Here is a 12,735-nt window from a genome sequence, read left to right on the forward strand (position 1 = left end):
CATCTTACCATGGGAAACTGAACTAGTTATTTTTTTTCTTGATTCAACAGAGTTTATGGTCAAATCAGGAAAAACAACAACAAGAAAACAACAAAACACAACATATTTGTTTAATAACAAAGATACAAAAATCTGATGGTGCTTTTTTTTCATGGGAAAGCTAGTGAAAAACTGTTTCATTTCATAAGGGAGAGTGTTAGCTGGAAATAAGGTTTGAAGGAAGGAAAGGAGAAAAACACCTACAGCGCTGAAAATTAGCAGTGAATTCTCAAATGGAGATTGAATCTTAAAATAAAAAAGGTGAAGAGATTTCACATGACCTTTACGAAAGATACTCACACAATATATTGCTTAGGCACTTTGATGTTTTGTTGATACAATCAAAGGCTTTTAAGAGCAAATTAGAAGTAGCAGAATTTTGAAGCATTTGAAAAAATCAGATCAGTTTGCAGCAATGATGAAATAACTTCTGCTCTCCTGACCACAGCTGTGGTTGTTTGAATTACAGTCTTTATTCTTTCCTCTGTTTCTTCTGCCCTAGTATTATTTCCTTTTACTTCTTTTTTTTTTTTTTTTTTCATTTTTTCATTACAGCTTAGTAGAAAAGCTTTACTGATTGGAACAGGATTCGGTTTGGGGATTGCAGCTTTGTATGTATTTCTAAAGGTTTTATAGTCAATATAGGCTATATTTTTAGCAGTCTTCTCACATGCCTATTAAATACAGGGCTGAACAATTGTAATTATTGAACTAATACCTAGGTCTCAAAGTAGGAGCATTCACTTCAGTGAAGAGCTGCTGTGAAAGTCCATTTGAAAAATAACCCATGGGGATGAGATGGAGAAGGAGGGAAGGAAACTGTAGTTCAAAGTTGTTGTGTTTTTTTTTTTTTTTAAAGGGAACATAATCCATTCATGTTTATACTTGATTCTGTTTCCTGTTGCATTTTCACTTCAATAAATTAGGCCCAAGAAAGTTCTTTGAAGGCAGAAGCTGAATTCTTCAGTGGAAAGAATGGCTATGAAATAAAGTATCACAGTATTTGGAAATGAGCCGTTGTAGAAAGAAATGAAAGAGGATGATTAATTTGTAGGTTTAGGATGATGGGGTTCAACAGAAGATTTCCAAGGTGCAAAAGGAGATCTTATGAGTTGGTAATAGCAACACAATATCATGTCTCAACTCAAAGTTTTAGAGACGTTTTCCATCAATGTTCCTAAGCCAGTGCAATGTTAATGAGGCGCCCCTAAGATACTCAGATATGTACTGCTGGTATAACTTAAATTTTATTCACTGTGAAATTGTATATCTACTGTAATCTACAATAGTTCTCAACCTTTTCTAGATATTTCTGTGACATGCTAAAACATTCTGAGGCATCTGGAGACAGGTCCAGTGCCTAGCAACTGGATTGCTTTGTAGATCTTCATCATCTTGCACTTAAGTAGTGAAATAAAATTTATCTCATACACACATGTATGTGCATGCATGCAAAACCAATCTCCCTCTTTCCATTTTCAAATCTTCTGTGGGAACCCTGTTTATAAGTGCCATTCAGATTGAAGACATCATTCTTGCCCCTGGAGAGATGTGGGTATGCTAACTAAGCAGCTGAACTGGGTGTATGATAATCTGATATCACAAGTACTTGAAAGAAGTTTTAATATTTCTAATGCATAGAAATAAAGCTGGCGAGACTTTTATCTTTTAGTATAAACAGTTAATGTGCTGTGGACAGGATAAACAGACAAGCACATGCAATTTTGATTCTTCAAAACATTTAGTGTTGATGGCAACTATCAGGCTTGATTTTGAAGTTTCTGAAGTTTAGAAAGGATGTATAATACCTTCCTTTTTCTTTTTTCTTTTATCTTTTCTCTCTCTCTCTTTTTTTTTTTTTTTTTCTTTTTTGACCAAAATATAAAAGACAATCTGGATTGGTTATGAATTGAAATATACTTTGGAAAAAACCACATCTTTAAGTAAGAGCGAATTTTTTATAACTTTAGCATGAACCCACTCAGTTGAGGTATATATCAGCTTTACCACATTTTATTAGATTTTGCTAAGCAGAGAGCATAATTATAGAAAGTACAGAGTGGATGTTTATTTCAAGTGTTTAATGCATGAAGATGTTTTCAACCTGCATTGGTGAAAATATTTTGCATAAAGTGTGCAACAATGCAACTACCTTTTCTAAACAAAACAGGGTTGTTCTTTTCACTTGTTAAATCAGCTTTGGCAGTTCTTAGAAATGTCATTTATTAAATGCCAAGCTAATTATTTGTAATACCAGCTCTGAAAAGCAGGCTTTCTGCACTTGCAGAAGCTTTTCCTTTTGATTTACAGTCTGTCTGGTACATTTCTGGTAAGCAAATTAATATTTTTTGCTAAGACAGTAAACTATTTGTGAAATGCATACCTGTGTTTAGACTGTAGAAGATTGTTTCCTGATACTTTAATGAAATGAAATGAAGAATATATTCTTATTTTAAATAACCATTTTTAAGACACCTGGCTGTATTACATGACAGATGAATTCTGGCAAATAACCTTTGTCTGGCAGGGACCAATACCACTCCTGTGGAGAAGAGAGGATTGATTTTCTTCTACCTACAAGGTGTTACATTGGGTCAGGTCAGTCCAATAGTCAGACTAGGGGAAGAACTCATTGAAAGCAGCCCTACAGAGAAGGACTTGGGACTCCTGTTCTATGAAAAGCTTGACACAAATCAACAGCGTGCATTTACAGGCTGGAAAACCAACTGCATCATGGTCTGCATCAAAAGAGAGGTAGCCTGTAGGGAGAGGGAGAAAATTGTCCCCTTTTATTCTGCCTATATGAGGCCTCATCAGGAATACTGCATCCAGACCTGTGGCCTTCAAGTCAAGAAAGATGTGAAGCTGTTGGAGTGAGTTCAGAAGAGGGCCACAAAGATGATCAGAGGGCTGTAGCCCCCACAGCAGACAGGTTGGAACAAGATGATCTTTAAGATCCCTTCCAGGTTCTATGATTCTACTTACCCTTGCTGATATACCTGACAGCAAAGGTACAATTATTGCAAATTCAATAGTTATTTTTGTACTATGAAGAATTATATCTTATGTTGTCCATTTGGCACTGGAATTATATTTCCAACAGTAGCTGTGATATTAGGAAGAGTAACAATCCTGCTTTTGTTGAGGAAAAGAGGTTAGCTGAAAGAAAATAATTTTCAGTGTTACAAGTGTTTTGTCTGCATTGGCAAGCCAATCAGTAAAAAAGAAAGTTATGAATTGGTGATGGTTGGACCGGATGATCTTTTAGGTCTTTTCCAACCTTGATAATTCTGTAATTCTGTGAATCAGTAGGAGTGTAAGAAATGAACTAAGAACTTCTATAATTGCTGGACTACAAAAACAGAATTCTTGCATTTGAAAAACCTTAACAAGCTCTGAAGTAACTTAAATATATGTCTGCAAGTGAAAAATAAAGATGACTGAAATAGTGGGGTGTTAGTTAAATCTAGTTTACGTTGGTAAATACATGGTAAAAATGCAGTAAGTCAAACGAACTAGCACAGGCTGAACATTAAAATGCTAAGTGACAAAGGATGAAAGAACTTGAGAATAGAAACAATAATTTTTGAATTATGATAGCTCCAGTATGTAATTGTGAGTAGAGGTGGCTCTCATTTTGTGAAGTGGCACTGTCTGTGTCAAAATAGGTAAGGAAATGTATTCTCAAAATAGAACAAAACCAGATAGTCAGACTTCACTAATGCTGTGACAAATAAAAATGCAGTCTGAGTCCTGGACATTTTAGGAAGTCCCATCAGGTTATAATTGTTCTATTGATCTGCATGGAAGTTAAGTTCTTAGAGTGCACAGAACCCAAGTAGACAATTGGTTTTTTGTTTGCTTTTAAAGTTGGCCTCAAAGAAATTATGTGTCAAGGAAAAAAGCTAACCAGGAAACATTTTCAGATTAATTTTTGAAAACAAAAGTAGTTTCCGACAGATAAATTACAAAATTTCATAAACGTTAGTCATCAGAGAACTAGAGAAAATATTTGTTTATTTTGCTATGGAAATTTATTTAGAATTAAATTGCAATCTAGACAGGGAATGGAATCTCATTTGTTGCACTGATGAGCCACAACTTATTTATGCTAAATCCATGGTAAAATTTATGGTAAAATCCAACCCACTAAAAAAAAATGTGCTTAACCAAATATATAAAAGGTATAAAAGGAAGAGCTGTGTCTTTAAATCCTGTTCCCTGTTGCAAGTAAGTGATAAATATTGTTTAGCAGCATGTTTTCTAAGGGTACATTGTGCCTGCTCAATCAAATGCAGACCACCAAATTTGCTGTTTTTTCTTTTGTAGTCTACCAGGTCACTCAATCTTAAGTAATTTAGTATTTAGGAAACTCGTCTCTCTGAGACTATTTCTTTTCCCTGCAGGAATACCAGTAATGTTAGAGAGAATGATGGGTCTAGATGGCAGCTTGTAGGTTGGCAGAAGTTACAGGAAGTATCTCATAGAGCAGGAAAATGGATAAGCATGACCTGAGTCTTAACCTCTTGTAGCACAGCTTTTTTAGTTTTCATTCCCTAGTGCTTTGATCTTTTACCATCAGTGAATCCATAATGAAATTACAGCATTTTTGTTGGTTTTGGAGAGAGGGATAAGATTTTGTGCCAGTAAATGTAAACATTGCGACCTGTAGAATAAAAGGAAGCATATTGTTTTATTAATGGTGAATATAAACAGTTGTGCAGTTCTGGTCACAGCAAACAAACATGCGGCAGAAGAAAAATGGTCCTACAGTCCAAAGCCTGGACAAAATTTATCAGGAAACAGTTTCAGAAAAGATGACTATACTACAGAAAGGGGATGGTTAAGCAGGTGTGAATGTTTCAGGCATGTTAAGTAGTAAGGAAAAAATTGATCAAGAAATTCCATCTTTGTGTGCTCCCTTCAGTGCATTGTGAAAACATATTTGAAAAATAACTCACAGTAACAAGGGATAGAGATGGAGGAAAACAAAAGGGAATTTTGAACAATAACGTAAAAATCTATACTTTTCACAAAATTGTAATTACTTTTTGAGATTGTTTTTCCAGTTAAATTATTGATACCAAAATGTAAACCAGTAGCCAGAGTACTGATTATAACACTAGAAAGTGCAAGTTACATTAAACTTCATATTTGAAGAGTTCAGCCAACCTAGAGAGGAGGAGGAGACTGCAGATATCTCTGTACCTATTTATATTTAAAATTTTCTCATAACTTATTAAAGTGTACTACTTATGGAGAATGAGACCAGGACAAAAAGAATGCTGTTCTTTTTCAGTATGTCTGGTATGTTTTGATTTGAATGATAGGCAAAACTTGCCTATTACTTTTCACTAGCCAAATTTTATTTGGTTTTCCTGAAATGGTCTGATCTTCTGAGGTATCACTGATTCCTGATACTGTAGCACACTCACTGAAATCAAGATTGTATTTTGTTCTAAAAAGCAGAAAATTCTTTCACTCTGCCAGTATTAAAATTACTGTGATATAGGTTAAGCTTTCTCCCATTTCAAATTTGTGTTATTTTGTACAGAACATAACAGTCACTACCATGTGATGGAAGAACTGCTTATAGTTGTACATTCATAACAAAAAATGTAAGATTATTTATTTTTGAGAACTTTATAGCTAAGTAATTTATTTTACAATGTAATCTGACAACTCATGATCTTAAGTAATGCATGCATTTTTGGAGGAAAGAATTCGGCGTAGTTGAAGCTGATAGGGATAGTTTTTATTTAATGTATGTGTAATTTGCCATTAGGAACATTTTAAAGATATTATCATATTGGAGTGAGAACTATGTTGTGACTTGGCACAAGATATGTGCATTACATTGACTATGGTGGAGTTGCAGTTAGACAAAATCAGACTGGCTCTTTAAAAAGCAGCTCTGCTCCTGTTTTCAGCTTTAATCTGAAAGAAGTATACAAGTTAGTTTTCAGGAGACAGTAGAACAAGAGGTATTGCAGCCAACAGCTTTAAGAGAGGAACAGAAAGCCATGCTAATTCTTTCTGTGATAAGGTGAATGGAAGAATGCATAACTTCTTTTATGCCTTTCTAAGTAGGCTATCCTGATAAAATGAGACTCAGTTTTTCCTTTGAAAATACTGAAAGAACTACATTCATAGCTATGCAATGAGATGCTGACTTTAAGATTTTGCTCATTGATCCACAAAATGAGCATGAGAATATCTGAAGTGCTTTTTGGAAACTCTTGACTCACCCCATAGTAGTTAGATATCAATTCCACTTCCACAATTTGAAACTAGAAATCCAGTAGCTTGAATGCACATAGATAATGTGAAGTAATTTAGATAAATGATACGTTTTTCAAAAGCACATTAATCTGCTCAACAGGTAAAGCATACTGGGACTGGAGAGGCATGGTTGCATCAATTCCTGTGAAGGAGGATGATCAGTTGAGTCAAAAACATGTGAGTCTGAAGAAGGTATGTAAAGTGACTGAGTGTTGGTAAGGATACATCAACTCCATGTACATTACAGATTAGAAATATTTCAGTAATAAACTTTACTTTGTACATGAGAATTTATAGTCTAGATGGTGTTATGAAAGCATGGTAACAAAGCTCATAGTTGGAGTAGTAACCAAGTTTTTGGGTCCAAAACATTATTAGCTTAGTAGGTATCCTTCAAATATTATGAGAACTATGGTCAACCAATTACCATGGATAAACTAGTTCTTCACAGATTTCCAGAATTGCATGGCTCTCATTATTTTGCAGATTTGATACAGTGCACTATCCAAAAGTGTAAGATTTCTCCCAATGGCTATTAGAGCTGAAATTATTTGACCTAACCTCATGAAATGTAGTGTGGTACCTGTGTAGCTAAGATTACCATACTTTTGTAGTGATTTTAACAAGTATTTCTTAAAAATATTTTAACACTTTAAAGATGACTGATTCTCAGTTTTTTATAATTACAAATGAGGTTATGTCCATAAATAAATAAATGTGTATTTAAGTTTTGTTAATTCTTTATGTATGGTGACATGCAGTCTTTGTATGGTTTTGAGTTGCAAAAATTAAATGTTAAATATAATTTAAGGTAACATGCAGCTGTTGGATATATATTCCATACATAAAATTTTCTCTTTGACCTTAGAAGTCAATAGGTCATATAATCATAGAATGGCTTGGGTTGGGAATATATTTTAGGCTGCTGGAAAACCTTTGTAAAGTCTGAAAGGCTGGGAAGAAACAAGAGTGGAAGGTTTCCTTTTTCTTTAAATGTTTCTTTTGTTCATAAAAAGGAACCTCTATCTGTGAATAAAGAGAATATAAAAGATGAGAGGAGGTTTGATGACTTAAATTGAGTCAGACAGGATTCTGGATAGTGGCAGTTGAAATTCTATCACCTCTTGATCTGGAAGATGTTATCCCTAAAAGCATCATATAATTATAGCTGCTTTTAAATGATTCATCCTCAGATAAATACAGTTGGATAATAGTTCACTGTATTCTTTGGAAAGCACTGTGAACATAGACTTTGTATAAACATGCACTTTTATTTCTTTACTGTAATTCAGTTCTACTTGTAAACTGTCCTTAGACACAGTTAATTCATGAAAAGAGAGTGAACAGATCCATTTTTATCTGATAATCCTTGGACTTTCCTGCTGAAGGCAACTGTACCATTTAGATATACAAGATATTAAGCACTGTTTTTTCCCTAGTTATTATTATTTTTTCTTTAAAGTCTTAGTGCTTCTGTGGGAAAACAGCTCTAGTCTCTTTTGGTGGTTAGAAACCTTAATCAGTTTTCACCCTAAATTTAGGCATGGCTAGTTTGTACTGACTTTGTAACATGCCAACACTGTCATTTGGTGTTACAGTTCATCTCTCTTCTTGACTTGTCATGCCCACTCCTGCCTGAATCAATTGTGCACACTGTCAGACTTTATCTCTCTGGGCTGAAAAAGGTCATAATACTTCCTGTTTCCTCTCATCTGAGACACTCTTCATTGCACTGATTATCCTAACAGCCATTTCTCCGCACAATATGCAGTCAGTGCTGGAATGCTGAGTGGCCATACTGATGGACAGTATAACACCACACATGATAGCATGGATTTCTAAGCATATTAAACATATCATGTTTGTATTTTGGGGATTCCTTGTTCTCTTTGAGTTGAGCTGCAAAATAGTGCCTGATACTGCTACTTCTGGTTTGAAATCTTTACTGGGAAGTATGGTAATCTAAAGATATCTTGGGTGACATTGATCCATAAAGGCACAGAATCTAGAATTTAGTTTGCAATATTGAATAAAATTGTTGAAGATAATATGCTTTGGGAGGACTATTTTGTTAATATTTCATTAGATATTTTGTTAAGCAGCACTTAACAGTCAGAGTGATACAAGATTCCAGGGACAGGGACAGTGGCAGCATGTCTCTAGGGGTAATTCAATGAAAATGCTGTGTTCTGAAGTCTGTTGTCAATATTAATGGCATGCTCAAGGATGTCATATTTAGTCTCAGGTAAAAGCTTAGATTGATGGCCACTAAAAGCTAAATGAAAGTTTGCCAATTCTATGTGGTTATCAACATTGTAGTTCAGGCTTAAGAGGCTAAGAATGAGAGTTCCAGCAATTACAGTGACTTAAATTTATGTTAAGGTCATTCTAGCTATGCTGAAAACAATTGCATTAGGAAGAAACAAGGCTGACTTATTGTAGCACTTACTGAAAAAATTCTTATTCCAGCAAGAGTAAGCCAACAATTCTTCTACAGGAGAAAGCAACTGATAAATATACCCTGCCTTCAGGCAAATCCTGAAACTCTCCAGCTGGAGTGTTTTCCTCCAGAATAAGTTTCAGTGGCATTTTTGTCAAGAAGAATTTCTCAAGACCTAGAATATCTGCTGTGTGGAGACAATGAGAAAAGCAGAAATGCTTACTCACTCTTGAAACCAAACTTGCAAAGGGTTTATTTAGGTAGGCCGAAGTTGAAAATCACTGTGCTGCTTCATTCAGGACCTCTTTACAGTGAGGGTGACGGAGCACTGGAACAGGCTGCCCAGGGAGGTGGTGGAGTCTCCTTCTCTGGAGATATTCAAAACCTTCCTGGATGCCTACCTGTGTGACCTGGTGTAGGGAACCTGCTTTGGCAGGGGGGTTGGACTCGATGATCTCTAGAGGTCTCTTCCAACCCCTACAATTCTGTGATTCTGTAATATAACAGTGATGTTTTAAGTACTGAGATAGCTTGGATTGCTTGTGATTTTCACTTTACTACAGTATTGCACTCGACCTAAAGTAAGAGACACTTATTTAAATCTGAAGCTCTTTCAAAGCTAGCTGTGAATTAGCTGTTCCTGAATTACGATTCAAGACTGATAAAAAGTTCTACTGCTTATCATGCAGAGTGGTTCCATAGTTCAATTTCACCAGTTTAGACAGGATATCATAGTAATCTGAACTGAATAAAATGTGAAACATCCTTTTCTGCTCTATGATCTCTGATTTAAAATAGAGTGATCAGCTTCTATTATTTCTATTGATGAATTATTTCTGTTTGTATTGATGAATGATTTAATGTTCCAGCATGCTACTGTTGGTGTTTTTCCTGTGCTACCTGGTAGACTTAGCAGAAACTCTTTGTAGATAGTCCAAAACAACCTCTTTAATGCACTTTCTCTTCATTCTTGAGATTATTCTTAAGCGTACTGTCTGTTCAATAGTTACAACAATTAAATTCTTCTTGAACTGTGACAATTCTGTATCATGCCAATCAAAATCAATTCATTATTTTCTCATGTTACATCACATGTCTGTATTTCTCAATTGCCTCTTGATTATTACTGCAATTGGTAACTATCTGGGCTAATGATTACGCTGTATTTAATTAAATTATTATGTCCATATCTATCCCGTTCTACTAAGAAAACTGTAAATATTTAGAAATAGTTCATGGTCTTCATATAAAAGATGAAGAAGACAAGCAGAGCTACAGTCAAATAAATTAGTTTGCTACTCCAGCTCTGGAGTAGGTTTCCATGCATACGTTGTTCTTAAATAAAAGTTACTTTTATTCCAGAATAATTATTCTGTTCACAAAACAGCATCAGCTCTGAGACAAAGCTGAGACTTCTAACACTTGGTAAGTTTATCTCCGAATTCCTGCTGTGCAGATGGCACAGTGGGCTGGGGAGCAGCAGGACTGGGAAGCAACAGAGAAGTTGGCAGGTTGGTGAAGAAGATAACAGGTGGCTTGTGAAGTGGAAGCAAGGTCTTTATTGCAGGCCACACTTGTCTAAGGCAGAATAAAACTTTGAATTCAAGGAAGGGAGGCAGCCTCAGATGAAAGTATGCAAAAGCTGCTGGGCCACTGTTTTAGTTTCAGCTGGGATGGAATTTTTTCTTCAGAATGTCTGGTATGATGTTAAGTTTTGGTTTGTTAGGAGAAAAATGATTGATAACAAACTGATGTTTATAGTTGCTGCTATGAAGTGCTGTATATAGCTAAGGCCATTCTCAGTGAAGGGCCCAAGGAGCTGGGAGGGCACAGGATCAGGACAGATAATTAAAACTGGCCCAAGGTGTATTCCATACCATATGATGTCATGCAGAAGGAGTTCATCTTGCTCTCTTTGCTCACTGGGGGGCTAGCTGGACATCAGTTGGTGCGTGGTGAGAAATTGCTTGTACATTCTTTGTTTTTATACATTTGTATAAATATACATATATTCATAACAGTTATACCTTTTCTCTATCTTTTTAAATAGTTTATCTCACCACACAAGTTCTATTTTTATTATTACTATTATTTTAATTTTTTAAATTTTAATTCCCTTCTCTCTCCCACTGGGAAGAATGGGGAGTACATGATTTTGTGGTGCTCAGCCTCTTGCAACAGTCACATACTGGAGACTGGAGATAGTCTGGGGAGGAAAGGAAAGGAACTGTGAAATTTTGGATGGCCCCAGGAAAAAATGGGAAATCTAGAGGGAGTAATGGTTGTTTGAAGGATGTTTGCACACTGAGAAGGTGGACCAGCACCAACAGAGGATTGTGGAAGGAAAACACTATTTGTGGTCTTCTAGTGAAACCAGCTTTCGTTTTCTCTCCACTCAGCAACCTTATCAGTGTACAGACTGCTGCAATAGCCAATTAAATTCCTTCTGTAATTGGGAGACAGGAGGCTGAACTAATTGGCAAGTGGCTCATCAAAATGTGAAGTGAGAAGAGCTCACTTTGATTCAAACACATGCTTCACTGTGCTGTCTTTTGTGGAAGATTTTGAGAAGATAAAGCCTTTTGATTCCTTTGTTATAGCAGTGTATCAAATATCATGGCAACTGCAGATTGCAAATCTGTGTATATTTTCATCTTCTACTTGATGACATGATTTTCCTTACTGTTAAAAGGGTACATACTTCAAACTAAGTGGCCAACTTACTTTAAGAAAGTAATATAAGATATATCATACTTTAAAAAGAATACTTAAGAAAGTAAGGTGATAAATAGCTTTCTCCCTGCTTCATTAGGTTTTGTAGGTAGCAGACTGCAGATCAAAGGTTATCTTTTAAACTGTCCACTTTTGTATTAATCAGTGTTTACATATGTTTGATATTTGATTTTTTTTTTTAAATCAGATATATTTATAGAGATCTGCTCCTGGCAAATCCTTCTCATGTGTTCAGTAGTATATAAATTTCCTTTTTCAGCATTACCTATCAATATACACAGCTGGAGAATGCAGGAATATCTCAGGTGATGTCTTGTAGCATTAGGTAAATATAATGTTAATTACTAAGATATATTTGAAGCAACTTAGAAAGTCATCAAGTATATATTTTGCTCTGAATTAATATATTTATACCCAGAAATGTGCAAAATCACTTAATTGTTGGACCTTTACCCAGAAATTCATTTTTGGAGAATGGCTCCTGAAGGTCGTATGCAGATAATATGTGTATCTCACTTCTGTGTCCACTTTTTTCTTCTATTTTCTCCTAAACAGCTGGTGTTAACACTCAGACTATATAAAATTGTCAGTTCACATCTCAATTGCACAATGTTTAGCTTCATCTTCATATTAAATCATTGATGGTGGCTTTATTAGATGTTGTCTTGATATTACACATCAGCAACTAAAAGGTAGACTACCTGCCATCATACACTTCATTTGTGTATGCAGGGTTTTTAAACAAGTAAATGAGGCTGATAAAACGATGGATATTAACCACTCTAGATCTGGAAGGAATCATTTTAGGACTGAGATTCTTAGGTAAAAAAACAGATGTGAAGACCAAAATATGGTAAAATAGTATGAAAACCAATCAAACTGACCAAGGCTGCTCAGTAATAACAGACAATTTCATAAATAAACAACCAAAGAACCACGTAATTACTAAACTCAGAAATTAAATAAGACTATTCCTGATAACATGCATTCATTTTAACTCTCCCTGGAAGTAACATTTAACTGATGAATGATATCCCAACAAAATAAAAGGCTGTACTGAGCCAGGCTCTCTTTCTACAATATCATTTACTTGAAGTGGAGTAGCTTTTTTTTTTTTTTTTTTTTTTAAAGTGGTTTCTCTCTGACATTTGGGTAACCCATACCTCAGTGGTTGAAATCTGCAGTACAAGTCTGTGCACTGACTTGCAAACTTAAAACTGTCAGTCTTTGATTAAAAAATG

General features: G+C 35.2%; 1 protein-coding gene across 1 annotated transcript in view; it reads left to right on the forward strand.

The window, feature by feature from the left end:
* IQCM (IQ motif containing M) overlaps positions 1-12,735 on the forward strand; it is a 110,699-nt gene that overhangs the window by 33,636 nt on the left and 64,328 nt on the right. The window contains exon 7 of the mRNA XM_072335807.1: positions 6,422-6,513. Within this exon, the coding sequence (XP_072191908.1) occupies positions 6,422-6,513 (92 nt within the window). The remainder of the gene's footprint in view (positions 1-6,421; positions 6,514-12,735) is intronic.

The sequence above is a fragment of the Excalfactoria chinensis genome, chromosome 4 (genome assembly GCF_039878825.1).
Source record: "Excalfactoria chinensis isolate bCotChi1 chromosome 4, bCotChi1.hap2, whole genome shotgun sequence".
In the NCBI taxonomy this organism is placed as follows: Eukaryota; Metazoa; Chordata; class Aves; order Galliformes; family Phasianidae; genus Excalfactoria; species Excalfactoria chinensis.